At 37.8% G+C, this 24,569-nt stretch overlaps 1 protein-coding gene across 1 annotated transcript in view; it reads left to right on the plus strand.

Annotated features, from left to right (window-relative positions):
• USH2A (usherin) overlaps nt 1–24,569 on the plus strand; it is a 511,874-nt gene that overhangs the window by 42,595 nt on the left and 444,710 nt on the right. The window contains exons 8-10 of the mRNA XM_067564962.1: nt 1,181–1,274; nt 14,858–15,053; nt 15,851–15,981. Coding sequence (XP_067421063.1) covers nt 1,181–1,274; nt 14,858–15,053; nt 15,851–15,981 — 421 coding nt within the window. The remainder of the gene's footprint in view (nt 1–1,180; nt 1,275–14,857; nt 15,054–15,850; nt 15,982–24,569) is intronic.

The raw sequence follows: 24,569 nt of genomic DNA on the forward strand, positions 1-24,569 counted from the left end.
ATAGTATTGGATCAGGCCCCATGTACCATTTAAACATTTTCTGAATATTTAGGCAAATACATGTTTAAAATAATGAATGACTTATTACACATCTGTCAAAAGAGGTTCTTTTCTTGGAGTTACCAACTCTTCTGAATAGGGGCTTATGACTGAAAACCCGACTTATGCTTTACTTTAGTAGCTCTTCTAAGTTTCATTACAGATTTCCAGACATGGCAATTTTATTGATCTTAATACAGATCTACATTCTTTGTCTTTGCCACAGTTTTTCCTTTAAAAAGGAAACTGTTCTCAAAGCGTTGTATTATCTGTGACTGACAACTTTAATATGTATGTTAAGTGTGCAATCTTGTTAAAGGACTAATTATGCCTTGTAAATAATATGCAAATTTAGCAATGAAATAGTCTCCAAGGGAGCAAATGGTGCTGTTTTTTTGTGAACAAGTATTATTTCTGAGTTTATATTTTGAAAGATGTAATCTCATTTTGGGGGAAAACACCCTACCAGAGATCACATTTACCTTATATTAAATTAAATTTGTGAAATTTTGATAGTTTAAGTGAATTAGTAATCACAATATATCTAAACAGTTACTATTTTAGTGACTCTGTAACTGCATAGTCCTTTCTACTGCAGAGCTACAAGGCTATTTCATACCTCAAAAAGAAAAGACTACAGAGTGAATTCTGCACTCAGTTACTTGGGTATATTACCTGTTGACTTTCATAGGAGGACTTTACTTAAAGGGAGTAGTTTTCATGTAATTGAGAGCAAAATTATGTGTTTAAGCTCAATACGTGTAAGATCTTCAAGATATTATTACCATGTTATAAGATCAAAGGGTTAATATTGACAAGATAGGTGCTAGCTGTAGTAAATAAATAAGGTCATGTATCTGCAGAGTATGTGATGAAAGCATATATGCACACTTGGTAACTTAATAGTTGGTCTAGAATGTGGTCCTGTCAATTTACTCCCTGGAAAGCTACATTTATTTCACGTTTATAAATGTTGAATGGAGAGGACATCTAATGGTTAATACACTTAAGCATAGTTTTCTGGGACTTGGTTTAGTTTTAACAATGCAGAAAATTACATTCACAACAGTGTAAAAATAGTGGAAAGATGTGTCTCAAATGCATGTTGTGTGTTTTCTTTAATAGCTGTTTTTGTTTGTAGGTGTAATTGTCATGGCCATGCTGATTATTGTGACACAAATTCTAGGTCATATAGGTGCCACTGCTCCAAAGAAAGCTACACAGAAGGAGATAACGTAAGTCCTACCATTCTTCATGAATTTTATTTAAGAGTGGGCCTAAAGCACAAACTTTGGATGTTTTGATAGGGATTTCAGGTATGGATTCTAAAAAACTTAGATTTTGAACATCTATCGTTAGCTGCAAAGTTTGGATCCAGATATAAACTTAGATTTTGAACATCTATCTTTCCCCTGAGGCCAATTTCCGATTTTTATCTATTAATGAAATACTTTACTGTAGTTAATTGCTGGAAGATTCCATGTGGAGTCTAAAATGGAAACATTTTGAACATGTGTTAACTTTACACACACTTTTGGAGTATAAATTAACAGAAAGATGAGACTGTACTTGCCAGTGCAGGTTTACTGTTTAGATATGCTCTCAGGACTATCACTGAAATGAATCGAAGAACAGAATCTGCCCCGATGGCTCCGATACTAACTTTTTAGAAAAATGAAATCTAAGCATTGGTCCAACTAGAGGCTAGTTGGAAATGTCAATCTGCTTATATTTTTAGTCACATATGGCATTTAGATGTTTTTGATGCATCTCTTTCACTCTGAGTGCTATGGATTATTGTTCTAGTAAGAGATCAGGGTTAATATTGACACTTTGGAATGTTTTCCATGTTTTTTTTTAAAAAGGGATTTAGGATAAACTTCTTGTTTTTCTATTGGAGCCAGAAGTAAAGCACTATATTCTTTTTTATTTTTTATTTTTTTTTAAGATTTGAATATATTCAGAAAGAATGTCCTCAATTCCACTGTGGTGTTCTCCCCATTAATAATGATACTCCATAAACAGGACTTTTGTGAATTGCACTGCAGCCATTTTGCAAACCATTGCAGACTTAAGCCCCAATAATTTGCTAGTGTTCTTGGCATTGGAAGACTCAGAATACTTTTATTGAAAATAATAGTGTATTAGGGGAGATGGGGGGGGGGGGGAGGATACAGGATAATGCCCCCCTTTCAGTATATTTTTGTTTTCTGCTCCAGCAGTGTGTGAGCTATATGAAACTGTAAGGTTGGCTTCCCAGGGGGAGCCTGGACAGATGGAATAAGAGAAAGGTGTATCATTTGGCATTCTTACAAGATTTTTCATATGTGACTCAGCAAAAGCAGAGCCATCTGTTGTATACAAAATATAATAAATACTTTATTGAATATTCAATAGACAGGTCTGCTTTGGCTACACAAGATGTGTAAACTAGCATGAACAAAGGCCTCAATTCTAAGTTCCCCTGTTCCGATGCTGGATGCAGTCCCTTTCTCCAGAAAACCCTCCTTCATAAGTCTTCACCTCCTCTACTGAGAGTTTCTGGCTATCTGTGTCCCTCACTAGAGGTCTGGTTGGGCCCAATTTTAAAGCCCAACCCGAACCCACCTAGATTTAGAGCCAAACTGAACCTGACCTCAATCTTTTCCCAATACCTGTAGTTGGGTTTTGTTGGAATTGGGATGGGCTGCAAGGGTCTAGCTGTCAGCTCAGACTCTATTTTCTTTATTTTGTTTCTTCCATGGAGTCCCTGGAGCTAATTATCCCCAGGCCACCAACTGCTTCCCCACTTCCCACACTCCTGGCCCAGAATAGCTCACTGTAGAGCAACCAGTTTCCCCCTCCCCCTGGCAGTTCCATGAACCTGTCTCAGTATTGCCGACCCTGCTATGTCTTTGGGTATTGGCCTGGTGGGTCCCTATGCCCACAATCCATCTCTGGATGTCTCCTGCCTGTGGGGTTGGTGACATGGCAACTACGTGCTCTGCTCCTGCTGGTGGCTACCTCGTTGTGCTGTAGAATAAGAGGCACTGCAACTTGTTGGCATACTCACACTGCAGCATACGCTGCTTAGTGAGGTGGCAGTGGCTGGCAGAAGTGGGGAACGCAGTCACTGTCATACCTACCTCATGGGCAGGAGAAGGTAATTAGAGAGTACCTGACCCAAGCCTGAGAGTAACAGGTTGTTTTTCATACTTGACTCAATCCAATCCCGACACCTGTAGCCGGGTCCTTTTGGGTTGGATCACAGGACTCTGTTCCTGCCCTTTCTCTCAAGCCAGGAACATGCAGGAAAGGTGGGCTGCTCTGGGGGCAGGGAGGAATCAATGGAGAACTGACAGTGACTCTGTGGTCACTGATGGTTGCCTCATCTCAAAAAAGATATATCGGAATTGGACAAGGTACAGAAGAGGGCAACAAAAATGATTTGGGGTATGGAACAGCTTCCATGTGAGGAGAGATTAATAAGACTGGGACTTTTCAGCTGGAAAAGAGATGACTAAGGGCACATATGATAGAGTTCTATAAAATCATGACCCGTGTGGAGAAAGTAAAAAAAGGAAGTGTTATTTACTCCTCCTCATAACACAAGAACTAGGGGTCACCAAATGAAAATAATAGGCAGCAGATTTAAAATAAACAAAAGGAAGTATTTCTTCACACAATGCACAGTCAACCTGTGGAACTCCTTGCCAAAAGATGTTGTGAAGGTCAATACTATAACATGGTTCAAAAGAGAACTAGATAAGTTCATGGAGGAAAGGTCCATCAATGGCTATTAGCCAGCTGGGTGGGAATTGCTGTTTGCCAGAAGCTGGGAATGGGTGACGGGAGGGATCACTTGATTACCTGTTCTGTTCATTCCCTTTGAAGCACCTGGCATTGGCTACTGTCAGAAGACAGAATACTGGGCTAGATAGACCATTGGTTTGACCTGGTATGGCCATTCTTATGTTCTAAATCACTCAGCTAGGATAAGCACTTGCATTAGTCCTTTCTTTGAAATAGGTCTGTAGGCTGTCAACATCATCTACATTCGAATACAGTGATGTTTTAAACTTTGAAAAATTGGTGGGCTGTGTGTGTGGGCTTGCCTGGTTTTTCCAAATTAATAAAGAAACAGGTACACTGCCATACATATAGTATTAATGGTATGCTGTCAGCTTGAAAATCACATTTCTGTCGAAAAATCCCAAACTACTATACTAATAAGTAACCCCTAAGATTATTTTAACAGGAAGTTGTTAGACTTTTAAAAAAAATATTTTTCATTTAATTTACTTTGTGCATTTGATAGCACTCCGTATGATCATGTTTTTATTGCTTGTACACATAGCTCTAAATTGTGAGCTCATTTCAATCCCAAAGTTAATTTTCTTTTATACAAATTTGGTGTCCCCTTCAGTTTTATTGCTGAAAATATACCTAAAAAATAAAGAATTTTGAAACTGGTCTTCTAGAAAGAGCTATTTACACTAAAGGAAGAATCCCACTGCATTTTAAGTTTCTTGTATGATAATTATTTATGTTAATCATTTTTGGTCTTTGTTGCATCTTGTGTCCAATGGTGGACAAGTTTCCCCATGACCTGGGATGTTTGACAGTAACAGCAAAAGCAGAGCTGAAACTGAACAGGTAGCAAGAAGCACAGAGAGAAAAGGTTGGGATGGTATGAGAAGCTTTAACCCTGAGCATGTATGTGTTGCTCTCAGGATCACATCAAAGATCCTTCTAAATATAAACAGGCATAGAGTCTTGTAACAGTTTTTTTTAAGGAATTAAAAAAATCAAACTCTATCAGAAAACTGAAGTTTTAAAAATAGTCATTTTCAAAAAATTCAAGCTGACAGTGTCCCTTCAATTAGGAAAAGGAATGTGAAATGTGACTTTGTAAGGATTAATTATAAATATTTAATAAGATCTGAAAGTTCACCAAGCACTCTAGCAAGACCTGCAATACTGTGTGAAAACAAACCAAATACATATTAATGGTATAACTTCCTTATCAGATAACTTTTGTCATTGTTAATGGACTGTTTCAGTGGGTGTCACATTTTTTTAATTGGCTTGCGTGCATTGTGGTTTAAATTAACCAAATTAATTGAGAGTAAAATAAGCATGTTGTTTAATTATATTTTTTCATTCTTTAATGGCAACAGCAATATCTACTAAAAATGAACCAAGATAGAATTGGTTAATTGCAACTCATTCACCCCCTGAATTCCCTGGGGATTTTAGATTAACGAGATCCAAATGGCTCAAGGTTTTGAAGTTTTTTTAAGGCAAAACACACAACTGATGTAATGCAAAATCAGAATCCATCCTTGTTTTTGACCATCTCGGGTATCCATACACTACTGGCTGGAACTAAGAGGGTGTTTTTCCTGTGTGTAGTTACTTGGAACATAATGGTGATTATAATACCTGAGTATGAAACCTTTAGTGGTGCTGTATTTGATACTACCATTGTTTAAAAATTAAAAAATTAGAAGGTTGTGGCCATAGAGTTAGTGTTGAGAAGACTGTGAGTATGATATGCCTTTCATTCAGGTTTTACACCATCATAACTTTGACTTCAGCAAAGGGGCTGCAGATGCTGCTATCACCTTGAGACTGCAGCAATGGTTGTAGAAAGGCTCTATGGTTTGTGGAGGAAGATTTGGACCCCTCTGGTTTCTGCAGCGTACTCCTGTACAAAACTTGTGTACTCTTTGTATGGGTGTCAGGATTAAGTCCACAGGTAGATATTTTCTCTTTGCATTAAATCCCTCCATGCAGATCTAACAATGTTTCTGGGTCAATTTTCACTCTTCTGCAGACACAAATTACACCTGTATTTTTGAATCCACAAAAAGAATTGTGAGTTCAAATCTTGTTACACCTAATCTAATTATCATGCTTTTGGATGTAAATCAAGTAGCTGTAGGATAAACTATTCATATGTGTACCACAATTTGTTTTGCAGGCATAGGTTTTGTGAACACAAATAGCACTACAAACAAAGTGACTGAGAATTGAACTTGCAACCCAAAATAGTAATAAATCAGGGACTGCAAGTAAGGGAATATATGAAAACTGAATGATTTTTGTTGACTACCTTGGAACAGAAATCTGAGATCCCTTGACAAACTCCTAACATATGGCAGAGTATGTCCTTGTCACATTTACACTGGGTACAGCTAAAGTTACCATCTTGAGCATATCTGGCATATACATCTGGACGGGTGTTGCACTGTAAAGCAACAACAGAAATTAAACATCAAATAACTTATTACAGATGGAAATTGTTGTTAAATAAATCACTTGCATCTAGTCTTGATCTGAAATGGATCAGTTTAAATTGAGTGTCCAGACACAATTATATTTTTCCTTTTGAGAGAGTTTTGTTTGGGTTGAAGACCCACTTTGACACAACATTCAGGGCAGGGAATCCTTCCTTAAGAGTGATTTGAAGATGTAGACCCAGCAGATTTTCCAGGGGAAATAAATATCTATATCTGAGGAAGAAAAAAGAAAAGCTTTCCTTGAAGAATTTTAAAATTCTTCCTGAGCCACTGGAAGGATCGTCTGTTACCATATGAAAAGTGATAATTTTCTTTATTTAACACCTGTTTTCAAATTGCTGTATGAACATGAGCATAATTTTTACAGCAACTCTGATATAGGTAAGGAAGTATCCCCATTTTATAATAGAAACTGTGGCATAGAGAATAAGGTTCTGATCATGCAAACATTTACACATGGTGGGTAGCTTTACAAACATAAGTCTTATGTCCAAAAATGTTCCTGGGACATGGGGACATCATACGAAAAACTGGAACTGTCCATTGAAAAATGTGATCCTTGCCACCCACAGAGACTCCCTTTAATTGATTATCTTTGAACTTAAGATAGAAACAGAAGACGGAAAAATCTGAGAAATGGAAGCAGCCCTGATACTATGTGCGCCCTGGAGGTATGTGGGTGGAAGTCTGAGAATCACTTATTGGTTACAACATAGAGGATTGAGGCCTTCAAAGTTTTCAACATAAATATTCAATCAATGCAATCAAATACCTATTCTGTCTTCAGCATCCATTAAATTAAAAGAAGGTGCTGCATTGTTGATTACCATGAATCAGATCAATAAGCCAATTTACACTATTACAGGAAAATCTACTATTAATAAAGCCAGTTTGGATCAGGTTTTTTTTGAGATACCTAATTAATGATTTCTATGTCTGAACAGTTACAACTTTTAATATAGTATGCACTAGTTAACTTAAATTAATGATAAATGCTCCTCCCTTCCGATCTCAGGCTACCCAGTAAATACTATATTGAATTTGGAGCATCAGGGACAAGTCTGGGAGGAAGCCAGTCATTTCAGAATGAACTGAAATAAAACATAGCTGGCAAATGATTGACTAGAGTTTGGGAAAACAGCAAGTAGAAAGCCATCTGGAGCCTTACAAGCTTGAAAATTTTGAATATCTTTTGACATGTCTCTGGAAGTTATGGGTTTGTCCATGAATTCATCCTTGGAAAACCACTGTAATTTCACAAAGGAAAGAACATAGACTTCTAAAATAATTTGTGTACAAGTATTCACTGAAATATTGAAAGAGCTTGTTGCTGTCTCTAGTACCCAAAGACATGTTGCGTAGATGATCGTTCATTGGGGGAGTTGTGAAAGGGTTACTGTTTTATCTAAAAGTCTCATTCAATAGTAATACATTTTTCTTGCAGGGATGATGAAAATCCACATGAGATCCTAGTCAAATGGCAATTAAAGTTGCACTTGTCAGAGTTAACTTTTGCAGAAGTCAGAAAAGCTAGGATCCTAGTCAAATGGCAATTAAAGTTGCACTTGTCAGAGTTAACTTTTGCAGAAGTCAGAAAAGCTAGGCTGACCTGACAGTAAATTTAACAGGCTCCTATCAATGCTTGTACATGAGTTTGTCTTTTCCACACTGGTTGGTTGAACCATGTTGTGGCTACAGCCATGTTTAAATTATACTTTTATTTTTTAATCATGGCTGAAAAGCCAGTTTAGATGGGATTTGAGGAATAAATTTCCAATGAAGTTTATTGAAAACTAGGCTCAGACTCCTGTTACTGTTCATAGTGCTGTTATATTCTTAACATTGTGTGTAAATAGCTGAAAATATAACTTCTGTGAACAAAGATGAGAGTTGTAAGCATAAATTTCTCAATAGTTGGAAGACTGTAGTTTTTGTAGCATAGTAGCCCATATTGAACTGGTAGCACTAATTCTCTGGAAATATCAATGTGCTGGAGCATGTATAGCAGGAATCATAATAAATTAGAAAAGCTTGAATGAAAAAGGTTGTATACATTTTTGCACCATATGGGCTGCCATGCTGACTTCGAAGATAAGCGAATTTAGGGCCTGATCCTGAGGGGTTCAAGTACCCTAAACTCACCATGAAGTTAAGTTGCTATTTATTTGTTAATCATTGACTGCATGTTCAGCACTATACAAGACACAAAAGGAATATATAGATGATGCTATGATGGGGTGGGGTCAAGGCATAGGCTGATGTGTGGCTAATTCAGTCTGGAATGGACTCTTCCCTATAGGACACAGAATACTTAACTATTTTTTTTGCATGTCTAGTCATCAACCCACATTTTAGTCTCTCTTATTTTCTAAATTCCTACATATACTGTCTTTGCAGTAGTATTGTAACCTTGTCAGAATCAAGAAATACAGGCCTTTCTACTTGCAAATATTTTTCCAAATATTATGTTTCTGTCCACTGCTGTTGAGTTCTGCTTTACTGGAGTATGGCATCTGAGTGGAGCATTCAGGAGTAGTTCTGAAGTCCACACTGAAAGAAATAACATAATCCTTTTCACCCTCAATTCTCATTTGAGCTAACCATGTTGGTTGAAATTTTCAATGCTGGATGTCTGCCCTACACTCTTATTTTTTTAATTTCAGCCAAAAAGATTAAGCTGTTTTTGAGAACAAGACTAATGACAAATATATTGTTTTGCCCATGTTAAAAAATTCTGGCAACCTTTTATTTGGAAAGTTAGAGTAGCCCATGCTTTGAAACAGGGACCTGAAATTTGGCAGGAAATTGGCTGTTGTCAGGTCAGTTTCTCAGACGTTGAAAAATTGCAGTTTGCACATGCTCAGTAGTGACTAAGATATTATGTCAGCTAAATTCCTTGAAGATTCTGTCCACAATGGGGCTAAGAAGGACTTTGCCCGCAGTTGCATCTCTGGACCGCTGGAGGCCATGCTGGGTCTGGGCAACTGAACTGAGAGTAGAAGACAATCTCTCCTATGCTATCAGTGACTCCCATGCTGGGCCCAGACCTCAGAGGAGAAAACTGCCTGATTTATATGCAGGGGGTGGGAGTTGATTTGGAGAAGAAGCTTGGTCAGCGGCTGGGGGAGAGAAACTTGATTGGATGCTGGCAGAGGAGAAGAGGGACATTGGAATTGGGGGCTGGGTGTGGGGAGACTATAACTGGCTGGGCAAGGGGACTTGGGAGCCAGGGAGAGAGATGGGGGAGAGTTGCGAGGAGCTAGTAGATGGGTGGACACTAAGATTGGATGAAAAAGCAAGGGGAGAATTGGTGAGGTGAGAGGTAAGCAATGGGATGGAATATTTGAACAGAATTAGGGAAGAATGGCTTAATTAAGTACCACTTATTGTAAGGCTTAAAATACTTGTACCTTTTCAAGCACCACTCTGCATTCTTGATATGTTGAAGATTGCTTCACTGTGATTTTCCTTCAGCATTCCAAATGATTAATAGGGAACTCTGCACGTCTGTGTTCAAGCTGATGTCATTAGGTCTATTCACAAATTTGCTGGATCCAAGAATTGTGATAAAATGATGACAAATTAGAACAAAGACTTGTTTTGACTAATGAATTGGGTCAAGATGAGCTAGATATTTTGAGCCAGCTGACTTCATGTAATGCATTTTCCCAGAAAACTCTCCCCAGAGAAAGTAAGGGGATCAGATGTATATCAGCTTGGGCATATTTTTCCATTCTTGTGCACAGACTGAGCCAAACGCTGAAAGGTACTTGTCTGAATCTAGTCCTGTTAGAAGGAAGTGATGCCCAACACGATTTACTGGCATCAGTATTATCACTGGAGAAAGGACATTCTGTCTATAATTAGTAGTCATTGTCACTAAACTGTCCATTTTTGGGCACACACTTTAAGAAAGATGTGAACAAATTGGAGAGGCTCCAGAGGAGAGCAGCAAAACTAAGAGGTTTAGAAAACATGCCCTGTGAGACAAAAGTGAAAGAATTGTGCATGTTTACCCTGGAGAAGAGAAGCTGTGGGGGGACCTGAGAACCGTTATCAAACATGTTAAAGGCAGTTATAAACAGGACAGTGATCAATTACTTCTTATCCTACCTTGGTGGCCATGGAGAACATTCGGCTTAGTTTGCAGCAAGGGAGATTTTGCTTAGATATTGGGGAAAACTTTGTAACTATAAAAATAGTTAAGCACTGATTACCTAACGAGGTTGTAAAATTCCTCTCATTGTGCTTTCTAAGGAAAGATTAGCTAAACATCCCTGACAAGAGCACTTGGTCTGCCAAATCCTAAATGTGGGACAAACACCCAAAATTCAGGACACAAGAAAAATAGTAGTTCAGGGAGTCTTATGCAATGTGGATTCATGCATATAAAGAATACCGTCTTCATCATTTAAATTTCTTGATACTAGTATGTCTGCTATCCATAGGGTGTACTCGCAGGTAGTTCAGTTCTAGCCCTGATCCACACACAGACCTGAAATGAGGACCATCCTCTGGAAAGAGGGACATGTGAGAGGTGTGCTAGCTCTGCCAGAATAAAAATGAGTGACAGCCTAAGTACCACATAGAGACTGAAAGATTCAATCCATTTTAATCCCCTATTTTTGTAACTCCTTTGTAATTGTCTCAATAGTTTTCCATAGATAATTCTTGATTTTGAAAACTCATTCTAAAAATAATCTTTCCGAAAAGCAACTCATACTAAACTATATAGTAACTGAAACTTCAAGGATCTGATTGGCTAAAATTTGTTACCAAGAAAATAAATATTTTACTTCCTGTTCCAGTGTCTTGCCATTGGTACGTCATTCACTCTGAGCTCCTCTATAGAGTGAACCACAAAAATGTTTGTAGCCTGGAACAGATGTTTGGAAAATATACAGAGTAGTGTTTTCTAAAAGTGTTTTCCTTGGGTTAATTGGCAATTAATTAACTCAGAGTAAAAATTCTAGTGCAGACACTGCAGTATTTAAGAATAGGGTAATAGCTCTTTAAACTGATGTTTGTATACATAAATGTTCCAGTCATCATAATGTCATACACTTCAGCCAGCACTGGATCATATTTAGTTTTGTGTTGTACCATGGCATTTGTCACTGGACAAGGTTTCACTTTGTGCCATATAGAGCATATACACACAGCTGTTCTGACATGTTTCTGTCTGTTTCTAAAACAGAATGCAGTGAGCACCACAGAGGACTCACAAATTATTTAAAGGAATGCTACACTATTCCTATACACTACAGACAGTGTGTCTCTTAAGGCACTAATTATTTGTGATTTAGTTATCTCTAAAAGACCCTGTCTACACTAAAGCTTGAATGAAGTCCAAGAGTTAAATAACTAAGTCAGTGTTGGTCAATGTTGATCATTTGTCTCCAGTGTCATAAGCCAACATCCTGGACCCCTCCTGGTCAGGCTTCAGTCAGGAGCATGGCACAGAAACAGCATTTGTCGCTTTGGGTGCATGACCTCCTCCTACTTGTTGACAATAAAAATACATCCATTCTCATTCTGCTGGACCTCTCAAGTATTTAATATTGTAGATAACCAAACACTCTTGTCCTGTCCCCAAGAAACGGCAGGAATTAATGGAAATACCCTGAAATGACACCATTTTTCCTTGTTAAGCAAACCCTGAATTGTTATGGTCAAATAGTCTCTCTACCACCATAGCCCTCACTTATGAGGTTTTGTAAGGGTGAGTCCCCATCCTGTTCAATACCTATATGAACATGTCTAGAAAGCTAGTAAGACAACACAGGCTGCAGTGCCAGTAGCATGTGGTCAGCGCCCAGCTTTACATCTCTTATAACAAACACTAATGGTATTAGCTCCAAGCTTTCCAGAGGCCTGGCTGAGATCCGTGCCTGACTGAGGAGCAGATGACTGAACCCTGACAAGACTGAGAGCATTCTGGTGGAAAGAAAGAAGTGCTTTGAAGAATTCACCTCTATTTCAGTCCCCACTACTGAAGTAATCTATACTCATCTTGTTAGATTGAACTGTAGCCTTGGGGGCTGTCTTTGGTTGCACTGCGCTAATGTACCCAAGTAGCCAAGGTGCAAAGAATACCCACTTCCATCTGAGACAGGGGAATGTGCTGGAGTCGATCAGATACTGATCAGGTCACAGTGATCTACATGTTCGTAACCTCGGGCGGGGTGGGGTGGGGGAGGCGCTACTGAAAATTTCTGTATCTTAGAATGAAGCTCAATGGCCTGAGGAAGCTACAGCTGCTTCATACAACAGCAATTCATCTGCCCACTAACACAGGTTATTAGGAACATGTCATCCAAATTTGCTGCTTCCTGTGCTGGCTCCTCAGTGAACGCAGAGTCTAGTTCAAGGTCGTCACAGAAATTTTCAAATTCCTGCGTGGTATTGGCTCTGTCTAGGCAAGCAATTACCTTTCTTACTGCAATGATGACCTCACAGGACCGCTTCACTCCACAGGAAAAAGGAATCTGTTGACAAATGGAAAGACTCATATCCACAGGAGACAGACCCAGAGGAGTTTTGGACTAAGACCACAAAACTCTGTCAGACAGAATAAGAACGATAATCACCTTCACCATATTCATAACTAAATGCATCCTAGCTTTTCCGCAATAACCATCTCAAACTCAAAATCCCTCATTTTAATATATTTGTTTTTCTACCAACAGAGAGAGAGAGAAATTTTTGTTTACTGGGCCAAATTCAGACTCTTTTTATGCATCTCATTACTTCACTGAAGTCAATGAAACTGCACCTCCTTATATGAAGTCTGAATTTTGTCCATTTTGCTTTGGCAGTAGATGCTTTCTCATACCATTTAGCTTTTTCCCATTCTCTTGCTGTTCATGTTGGTGGTGCATCCATAAGGTTAGAAACGCCTTTTATTTTTGGTACTGGTTCACATTGTGGCACTCTAGCTAAGAAACATTGATTACCACAGTGAGAACAGTGAAGTTTAGTGAATAATTTGTAGAAAACTGTTTGAAGAATTTAGCCTCTTTCTGAAAGATGGAAATAATAATTACAATACATTTTACTTTCTTAGGACAGACAGAGCACCAACATTTAGAGAATGGGATCCTTAGAAACACCAGTGCAATTACAAAAACTTCACATAACCAAACATCTAAATATCTCTCCAGTGTCAATATTAACAGATCTTTGAGCCAATTCTGTAAACATTAGATTGTTTCAGAATAATTAGAATGTAATTGTCCAACAAACCATTCATTACTATTCTGTAAGAAATCCAATTTGTTCTTTTGTTGTTGATGAGTCAATAAACACAATAAACCTTCTCCTTGAAGTTTTTCAGAGTCCATTATGAACTTGAGATTGTTCCCATTTCATGCTCTTTACAAAGCATTATAGATAGTGCAATAGTTTAGTTTCAACAGAACTTGGACAGAAATGTTTGGGTTATTTTGGATTCTAAGCTTTTTTGTTCTGTTTAATTTAACATGAGGGAATAAATTTAAAATCATTTGCTTTAATTTTAAAAAAATTGAAGAAATAAAAACCTTTTAGATAAGAAAATATTTTGCCCCAGGACATTTATGTAAACAACTACAGCTGGTTCACTAATACTGCATCAATATCATATTTCACACTTAATTTGGTAAATACTTTATCTATAGAACTAGAGATGTTTTGGTTTAATTAGCTTTGAAACCCCACCAAACTTTCTTGATATAAATGGATATTAGAAATCCTTGGTGAAATATGGACAAATTCAGCCAAATATGAAACTTAAGACAATATTTCTAGCTGATGAATCCCTACAAGCATATTTTTAGTGTGTTTAAATTAATAACATTGTATATCAGCAATGATCTCTTATAATTTTTTCTGAACATGAACACAGTATTTTGAGTACTTTGGAATGCTGACTATCATTGATATTTTGGAGCTTGCAAATATTGGTATTAAACACCTGTGTAGGGCCAGACTATAGTTAGCCTTGTGAAGGTGCATTATGGCAGGGATGGGAGAGTGCAAATGGGCCCTCTTTAGATGACTAAATGCCACTCTAAATCTGTCCCTGAGATTTTAATTTTACAGGCTAAATTATAGCTTTGGAGATCTGGGGTCCCCGAAAACCATGGAGGGAGGAGTTATAACTATTTATTATGTCTTAAATACTAAAATAGCCTAAATAGATTAGATGCCTAATTCCCATTGACCTACTTGAGCATTTTTGCAAATCTCACCAGGCACCTATCTGCATCTTTAGGTCCCTACATGCCTTTGTAAATCTGCCCTAATGCTGAGCTGAGTTTCTTAGCAGTTTTTATTTTATTATATATTGTGTCCCCCTTGAACATAATTATTGTGGAAGTTACAGTATGAAGAGTGTGTTTGTGTGTGTGTGGTTTTTTTTTTGCTTGCCATACATTTTAAAAAACTCTAAATACCAACATGTTCAACAGTGAAATAATGAAAAGCATATACAATGTAATATGAATATGTAGCTTGTAGAGATATAAACCAATAAACTCTTTTTTTAATTTTAGTGTGATCGCTGTTTGCCATTATATCATGACAAGCCTTTTCATCCAGGTGACCAAGTTCAAGCTTATAATTGTAAACCTTGTCAGTGCTATGGCCATGCAATAAGTTGCCACTATGACATGACAATGGATTCTTTTCCTAATGATCACTATAGAGGTGGTGGCGGAGTATGTGATAACTGTCAACATAACACTACAGGTAATTTAATAAGCAACATAAAAATATGTAGGATCATATTGGAGAGGGTCATAAAAACCCAAATGGTTCTGAGGCTCAACAGTGAAGAGAGAAATAGAGCTCACATTTTTTAGGAAAAGTACAGCCCCTGTGTACTTTGGTAGTTTGCATTTCTCTATTTTAGTTATTTACATAATTTTGTCACGACAATACAGTCTAATTTTGTATAGAATCTTCCATGCAGATTATATCCCAGCACACTTTATTATAGCGTGAGCATCAGCATCCTCTGTAGTTAAGATTTCAAACTGGTTTCCTTTGTACATGATGTACAGTGATTCTATCAGGACCATCAAATTGGTCTAATCTAACAGGTAAGGTTTAGAAAACATTGTAGATTTTTGATAAAATATGAGATTTCTTTTTAATGAGTAAAAAATGTGCACATTATATATGTAGAGGATTTGCATACTTATTTCAGTGTTCTTGGCTTTCTCTATAAAAAGGAAAAGGCGAAAGTTTGAGGTTCAACAATAATTTGTCCAAAAAAATGTATAGGCATTCACATAGCATAGCTTTATAGAAGTGTTGTATTATATAACAGATGGAAGTTTAATGGAGTAAAACACAGTTTGTAACAGGTTCATTGTTTCATATGCTCTGGATCACTAAATTGGCAGGTAGAGATGAAAGGTGCATTAAAATGGACGTCCTGAAAATTATAGAATTCTCTCAAAGGAATAGAGTCTTTAATTTTGAATTATACAGCTAATTTTAATGAATTGGAAGCCATAATGCATAACCTTTCCCTCATGCAGGAAGAAACTGTGAGCTGTGTAAGGATTTCCATTACCGGCAAGCAGGTGCAGATCTTTCAGCTGTCGATGTTTGTAAAACCTGTGAGTGCTATGCAGCAGGCACCAAAAATAACAGCCTGCAGTGTGATAAGGTAAGGGATTTCAACACAGAATATCAGAAAATGTTCTATCTGATGGTTGTCATGTCAGTATCATTAATTACAAGATGTGCTTAGATGGATACTGCTTTAGTATCTCTTTTTTAGTTTCTTCTTTTCAAAATGGTGGCTGATTCACAGTGAAGATTGGTAGGCTAACCAGGCTTAATAAGTAATTTGAGAATGGTGTCAATGCAGAGCTTTGTCTTTGAATCAGGAGTGAATATAAAATTCATAGGTACAAGTTTTCAGAAATGAATATGATTTTGTGCGCTTCAAGTGTTGGGTTCCCAATTTGAGCACCAACCCTCTTAAAATCTGGTCTCTGTGAGATGTCTCAGGTGGCGACCTCAAAAATTGATGCACCAAAAATTACTGGTCAATTTCGAAAATGTAGATGATGAGTCGAAAATAAGCTAAAATGCAATTAATTTCCCCCCCTAAAATATAAACAATGTTTGATCTCCATATAATTCACTATGCTCATCTTGTTTTGAAAAATAAAGTGAAGGCAAGTAAAAAGGAAAAGAGGCCATCAGATTTGCTTCTTAAGGCTTTGGATCTCATTTACAAGCAAGGCATATAGTCTGCTAATAAATCTTACTGTATCTTTCAAAGTGCCTACTGAGTGTCTGTTAAAATGGTATTCCGTCACAATGTAAGAATGATAAATCACAGGATTGAATCCAGCAACATGTTATAAAATTCTGGGCTTGTGGTGTTTTTTCCCTCATACCTGCATATGGAAAATAAAGTGAGCAAGAAAACACAAGTGACAGTCAAGTCTTGCACATGCATTGTGTTGAAAAATGCATTAACACAACTTTTTATTACATTGTAGCAGAATTCTGACCCTGAACTGGCTCTGATAGGCAGTTTGGCAGAGGTTGCTTTTTCCCCCCCTCTTCCCAAATGTATATTAAATCTGGAACCATTTCTTCAGCATATTTCAAAATATGCAATTATCTCTCTTCCATTGAGAGTTTTCTTCTTCTTCTTCTTCTTCCAAAAGTTCTTCATAAAATAACCCATCATAACGTTTGTCCTACGGTTTGTCTTGCTTTTGTTTATCTTATTTAGATTGTAAGAACTTTGTGGTAGTGTTTTGTCTGTAGCTTTGATTTTACAAATGACCCCATATGTACGGACCACCATTAGACTTCACCTACCTGTGCAGAGCTCATTGCAAGGTTGATGCCTATGTTTGTAAAGCAATGTGTAAAGTTAGAGCCCTATATTTTTGATAATGATAGTACCCAATAGCAACAGACTCTGATATCCATCTTCTGAGGATGATCCTTCTTAACTACAATGCGAAAATGAAAAACCTTTAAAACTCCAGAAACAACATGAGGACCTCACACTGTCGTAAGGCACTGTAGCAAGGAGGAAACAAAAGAGAAATTTGACACTAGTTTCAACATTCACAGTTGCTTATTGTTTGTTCTAGCATAACAGTAACAATACATTAAAAGTTATTAACTGATGGAACAATACAATAATGAAAGGCTGAGACATGAAATTGAAGCTGGGATTATTTAAAAAAAAAAAAAAAAAAAAGAAAGAAAAAAGGGGAAAATGGGGGAGACTGAACTGCTCAATAAGGCACCAGTAGACTGCTGCAATAGAAGCAGGGCAGAAAGAAATGATTAAGAGGTATTAAAAATAGATTGATTAAGGCTATAGACCAAGGGCTGAAATGAATTACATGAAATAGAAAGGTATCACTGAAGAAAGTGTTTCCAGGTCTGACCCATGGAAGATGGAATCATAAGAAATAAGAACCCTCTCATGAAAATTCATTGTGACATCACGATGATAATTTTCAAAGAAATAAGCTAAAAACGATATAGAATACACTTTCACTGCATAATTTACCATTTCCTACAGTTCATCAATGCTTTTTTTTTTTTTTTTCCTGCACAGAACTAGTTATCAAGCTCTAAAGAGTTGCAGAATTCCAAAAGGGAGCAACTGAATTACCCCAAAAGCATATTTACTCATTATGTGCAAAAACTATGCATAGATAAAATTAGCAGGAGGGGCAAAAGAGCAATCCATACAGTGCTGTGGCCCTGAAAACTTAATTGAACTGTACATGGAAACTGTATGCCTGTCCTCCTGATCTATTTCACTCTGCTCTTGCTGGGAAATGTGAACTTATATGTGTTGTGCTTTTACTTGAATGGATTCTAAATGCCTACAAGTCAATAGATCATGTACACTTACAGACAATTTTCTAGTAACTTTCTTTACATTTTGAGGAACAGATTAAACATAGAAGCTGTATTTTGGTCTTGCAAACCAGCGGAGCTAATGGGACTTTGGAGGAGCAGCATACCCAACGGCAGTGGCTGAGACACTTTGCTTTAGAAAGAATACCTGAATGGAGACAGGTGCATGCAGGACCCAGCGGCTACACCCTTTTAAGGCATCTGCATGTGCCCACTCTTGACCACCAGGCAGTGTAGAAAATATATGGAGAAATCCACAAGCCAATTATAGTTTCTGGTGCCACTGGTGTACCGCTGCAACTTCCCTCTGGCGCTCAGAAAGTGCATTATTTTAGGAGTCCTGGGAAGAAGAGAATGAAGAAATGGTTCCCATTTTCATTCTCCCAATCTGCCCACGCATGTGAAAGTTTCCAGAATAAATCCCTACTGTGGTATTGCCTATATTATCTGGAGTTGGAGATTCATGGCTTCTGGCCCATTGTCCTTTGTCGCTCCCTTTCCCCTAACCACTTCCCTTGCTTATTTTCACCTAAACTACTCTGCAATCTGCTTACCTATTCCAGCACACAGCAGTTTGCAATCTTTTTCATGTTCCCACTGGAATGTATTGTACATATCTTTCAGCCTGCCATATGTAATGGGATGGAAGAATTCTCCCTTTCACATTTATCTTCAATGGTACTTGCCTCCGGGAAAATTTGGAAGTGCTGCAATAACCTCTTCTCATTCTGTCAGTTTTCCTTTTCAACTGAGGGAATCAGGTGGCTTTATTTGCTCCATTTTTTGCTTAAGATATTAATTTATGACATCATGTAATAAGTGTGCAACATGCACTAGCCCTGATGAGTGTGCTCTTTATTACACATGCGGGGACCAGAGTTACAAAAAGTTTATCTTCCTGCCACATTTTGGGGTCAGTATTTAGTCCAGTGCTATATATTACAAGGTAACATTGGCAGGGTGATGTGCAGAAATTTCACTCCTTTTGCAAAGTTGTACCTAGAATGCCTGATCCTGCATCCCTAAGTCAATGGGTGGGTGGGGTGGTGTTGCCTAGCCATGTTACCCTAGCTCCTTTCATAAGCATTAATTTCAGGTCAGAACAATTTTTGGATAGGCCCCTCAAGCAAAATTTGAAGTATGGTCTCCTTTCCACCACCATACTTATTCCCCCTCCCTGTTCCCATATTCCGTATCTTCTTTTATCATTGCCTCCTAGGCACAGATCTGACTTTTCAGCTACACTGGGGTTTATGTATGCAGCCAGTGAAGTTTTAAAGAGCACTAGTGTTACCAAAGCTTCAGGCCACCGTTTCCATTTTGTCTGCCCCATCAACATGTCACTAAATACACTTGCATGATATGTAGCCATGTACCTCAGTACTCTCAGACTCTTAGAGACACACCACAATAACTTTGAGAGTTGCTGGTGTTCAGCACATTTTGAGATTCAGGCCACTTATGGACTTAAAAGCCTAACTTTAGGCACCCATTTTTGGAAATCTTTTTCTTTAGTTTAAATTGTGTATCATTGAAATTAAATAGTATGTAGGCTCCTAAGTGCCTAAGCCACATTGGAAAATTGGATGGTGTGACACAGAGACCCCTTGGCAAAGGGTCCCCTGTCCTTTACAAACAACTCTCATCTCAGACCTGACAAACTCAGTAGACCAAACATATGTCTTTCTGTGTATGTATCCATAAAGCGCATCATGTAAAATATCTACAGAAAGTTCATAACATATCAGGATACATAATCATTTCAAGATGCATGTACAGGTAATATTTAAGGACAAATGTAATTATGTTGAAAATATGCTTTATGGACTTGCTGTAAAAGTTAATCACAAAGGGATATTTCGGTGGCCCATTCAAGGAGGAGGGAGATGTCACCCCAGCCTGGTTAGACAGTGGTGTAATGCAAGGCTTGATTGTCTAGTCTTGCTCCGTCCCAATATTTTCAATGGAAAAAGTCAGAGGGAACTGCAAACAATTGAAAACACTTGGAGGAAAAAAGGGGACATTACAAAAGACAGGAGATTGTCCTGTCTGTGAATAAAGACAAAAGATTGATTGAGAATATAAGAGGGTGGAGGGAAGACGCTTTGGATCCTTTCACTGAGGAGACTTCTTGGGGAGTGAAAAATTGGATCCTGGTTCCTGTTAAGACAAGCAACTCTGCAACACACTGAACGCTGGAAGGAAAACCTACTTTAATAGATTGGAAAACTATCTGTTCATGGGAGAGCCAGCTTCAGTGTTTTATGATTTTTGTTTTGTATTGTAACCATTTGTTTCCACCACTCTCTCATTTCTAGCTAACTTTCCTTTCTTAAATAAACCTACTTTTGATTTATTATAAGTGCTCATATTTAGTATAAGTGCTTTGTGGTTTACAGGAGTGGTGGTTTAAGGTAAAATTGGTAAATTAGGAGAATGCTTCACTTTTGGAGGCAGAGGATCTGGGATTTCTCTGCGTAACTAGTGTCAGGGGCTGGATATCATCAGGGGAATGTTTCAAAGGGAATCAGGAGTACCGCAGGCCCTATTGTTAACCTGCAAAGCAAAGACTGGGATGGCATAGTCCAGAGCAGAGTGCGTGAGTGGCTGAAATGCTGGAGGTGTTGGGGAACTGGTAGTCAGTGAGACACAGGCAAGACTTCCTCACACCCGGAGCCAGGGAGTAACAAAGTGACTCTCAGTCCTGGGTGCCCCGAGAACGTCACAGGCACTTTGGAAAATTTTTACCCTAATGATCTAAAAGATCTTTTCTGTCTCTAATTTTTAGGATTCAATGACAGTTTTGTCATAATTTAAAACAATTAATGTGTGCGTATTTTTATTAATTGAGCAAAAAAGAATAAATATAAGATTAGTACCACATAGTTTTGCTATTCAGAAGGCATTTGTAAAATGCTCTAATATAATATATTGAAAGATTCCACAAGCGCCTTTCACAAATTATCATAATTTCAGGGTGAAATATAGCCACGCAGCAAGAAAAATCTTTCAAAATTGTACCTCTATGACAACTTGTGATGGCTATTAATTCCCCTTAAAAGACATTCAAGTATGCAATGCTAGGAACAGTATATGGGGGATTTCTTTACTCTCTTGCTGTCTTGAGCATTCAAAGGATCAAGGATAAATGTATTCCAGTTCTACTATATAGCATTATTTGAACAGGCTTTAGAACTTTACCTTCTTTATGTCCCTTAGAGATTGTTCAGGAGACATTTTGAAGCATTTCTGAATGATAGACATTATTTAAAAGTACCATAAAAATCTAGCTGATGGACAAGAAGCAGGAATTATTTTAAATAAATATATAATATATATGTATATACATGTAAAAGTTTTGGTCATAAACCAGTGTAGTATCTGTCATGCCCTAGGTGACCAAAGAGAACCTGTAAAGGAGTGATATACAGGATGGAATAAAGAAGAAAAGAAATGATGCAGAAATTAACCAGTGCATAGCCAAGACTAATTAAGGGAGAACAAGTATCAAAAACATTTAAATTACATAATTGGATGCATTATAGAACATCATGATTTTTAATCACACAAGGATCAAGCATTTTGATCTATAAATTTATAAATCTATATAATAATAATAATCTATAAATAATAATCTATAACAATTTCTATAACTAGGACGAAATTAAGTTTTGTTTTTACATGTGAAACTTTCACTATTTCATTTCAGATGTTTTGTACACTGGATTGTACTGCACTATTCCCAGAAAGCCAGACTGCCTGAACAATGTCTGTGCTTTGCTTCCTTTCTGAAGGCTATGACCAGTGTATTGCCCCCTGCTATAAATAACTACATAGTTCTTTCTAAGCAAGCATATTAAGGTAGAAAGCATTACACACATGCTAACAGTTTAGCAGAGGTCTTCTATCCGTCTTATAGGCCCAAGTAATTCAAATCCTTCCAACCCTTATGCAGGGATTGAGGCCTCCTCTTGGACTGAAGGTTCTGTCCATTTATTGGAACAGAAAGGAGGCCCTAAGTCTGTTTAAACTCAGGCTATTTATCCAAAATTCCTTCTTTGTTTGTTTGTATGTGGAGAATCCAGTTTGAACTAGTATATGCTAGCCTCCACAGGGAGGTGGTACCTCTCAGGGGTGGAGGGTGGTTTTACAACCTGGTTGATCTGCTTTCATCACCACCCACTGTTTTTAGTTCCTGCAGGAACTGTGGTAGTCCTCTTCCATGAAGTAAAACACAATCATATATAAGCCATTCATTTAAAACAATGGTAGGAAGATATTGCAGGACGTTCTCCTACCTGTCACACTCCGCACTCGCTAGCTGAGGGAGTTGGGACATTGATCTCTGCCAATGGATGTGATCGGGTGAGGAGATAATAGGAATTACTGGATAGGTCTTACATGAACTCTTGTTCATTTAAGCGTGCCTGTGTATGAGATCAGCATCCCCAATAGCCTCCAATAAGAACTGGATATTTGTTTCTGTGGCATCACTTGTTTTCCTTTCTGGTAATCTTCATCTTCTGTTATCATTCTTCTAAAATGAGATCTTGTAGCTGATAAGATAAGATAAGATAAGGTGTTAGATTTTGTCATGGTGTTTAATGTGCTCTCCTCCCTGAGTATGCTGTAACCTCTGCAAGGGTAGTGTGTTACTGGCATTTTGGGCCATTGCGCAATGAAGGTAGAATTAAGGTTGCATTATAGGGCTGGTGTTTCCTGGCTTACATAGGTTCAAGTTTATTTAAGCTTACCTCTTTATTACCTTGATTTCAGAAGGGCTAGAGGACCATAGGGAGGAAGGCAAGTGGTAACTGATAGGTTGTGAGGCTGGTCAATTTTAACTCTGTGAACACATTTTTTGGGTAATGAATTATGCATTGAAGACAAACAGGAACTGAAACAGATCTTCCAATTGTTTTGTGGGATAGTGGGGAGCAGAAAAGTATATTGTCCTCTGATCTTTTCTTGTTAAGACAAAATCAGAATACTTAAAGATCTTTTAGAAATACATGAAAATTTGCAATGGTGTCTTCTTAATCAAACTTGTGGCTTGTCTATATACAAACATGTCTTCCCTCTTCATCTTTTTCAAAACCTTGAAAATCAGGGTGGGAGAAACAGTGTCAGTGGATGACTGTAGAGACCTTCAACAGGCACATAACAACCTTATTTTCTGACCCCTTAATACCCAACCTGATGAGGCTTCCTCTAATGTTAAATACGTTCATTCAAAATCCCAGTTTCTATTGCCTCTTGTTTAGCTACTGAGAGAGATTATTACTGTTTTAACTGGTTTTCTGGCTTTAATCTCCTGTATTGATTACAAGGTGTTGGATAACTTTGAAAGGTAGTGCCACAGTAGGAAGAAGGAATTTTTATAATCTGGTCTCCAGTGGATTTTATTGACTGGTCTGGAGATAACTTAAATTACACTTAATGTTCAGCCAATACTCCCTTTGAGAGCCTGTATTTACTGTTTTGGATTCTCTCTCCTTGTTAAAGGTGAGTTCTTGGGTGAACACTTTCTGCCACTGAATCACTGCGTCACCTCCTGGCTCTCTGTACTACCTGGAACATTTAATGACACTTAAAACTTGTCAGTGGTACTGGTGCTTCTTCCCATTCCTGGCACTCACTACCCTGGAAATTTCACTAGTCTACATGGGACTCCCTGTACAGTTTGAGGTTTTGCTGTATATTTATTTCATGCAATATCCTTGGTTTCTAATCATGTTGGGGGATTTGTCCTGTAAACTTTGGGAATGCACAATAGGTGTTTCTGTCATCAATGCGAAGAGGTTCTTTTGTACAACATAACGTATGATTCTTCTTTGAAGAGTGTCCCCGTGGATGCTCCACTTCAGGTGATGGTGCGTCCCTTTGCCTTTGATCGGAGAATTTCAGTAGTAGTGCTCATCCAGGTTATGCATGCATTGTCTGTATGTCATACTCTTGTCAGTGCTCATTGAATGCGTGCAACCTGACCCCCTCAGTTCCTTTTCAACTGCCCTCAGCCTGAGATGAAGGTCCTGGCAGCGTGAAACTAATACCTTAATTTAGGGTGTAGAATAGTTTGTTAGAGTAATTGTTTGTTTGCTAGTTAGATTTACTTAACCTTTTCCTTCTCATTTACTTTTATAAAAATTATTAATGTATTTAAAAAAAAAAAATTCCTACCCTTACAATAGTTCTTGCTCAACATCAGGGCTGAACTGCCATAGTTTGGGCCATGGCCAGTTCATGGGGTTTCAAGCACTGTCTTTCCTTCTGAGAGGCAATCCTGGTATTAAAGGGTCACTCTCAATGTGTCCGATGTTTAAGTGAGACACACATCCCACAAAAGTG

Source organism: Emydura macquarii, unplaced genomic scaffold, assembly GCF_026122565.2.
Source record: "Emydura macquarii macquarii isolate MOO-44397 ecotype Brisbane River unplaced genomic scaffold, CSIRO-AGI_Emac_v2 contig_2676, whole genome shotgun sequence".
NCBI classification, from domain to species: domain Eukaryota; kingdom Metazoa; phylum Chordata; order Testudines; family Chelidae; genus Emydura; species Emydura macquarii.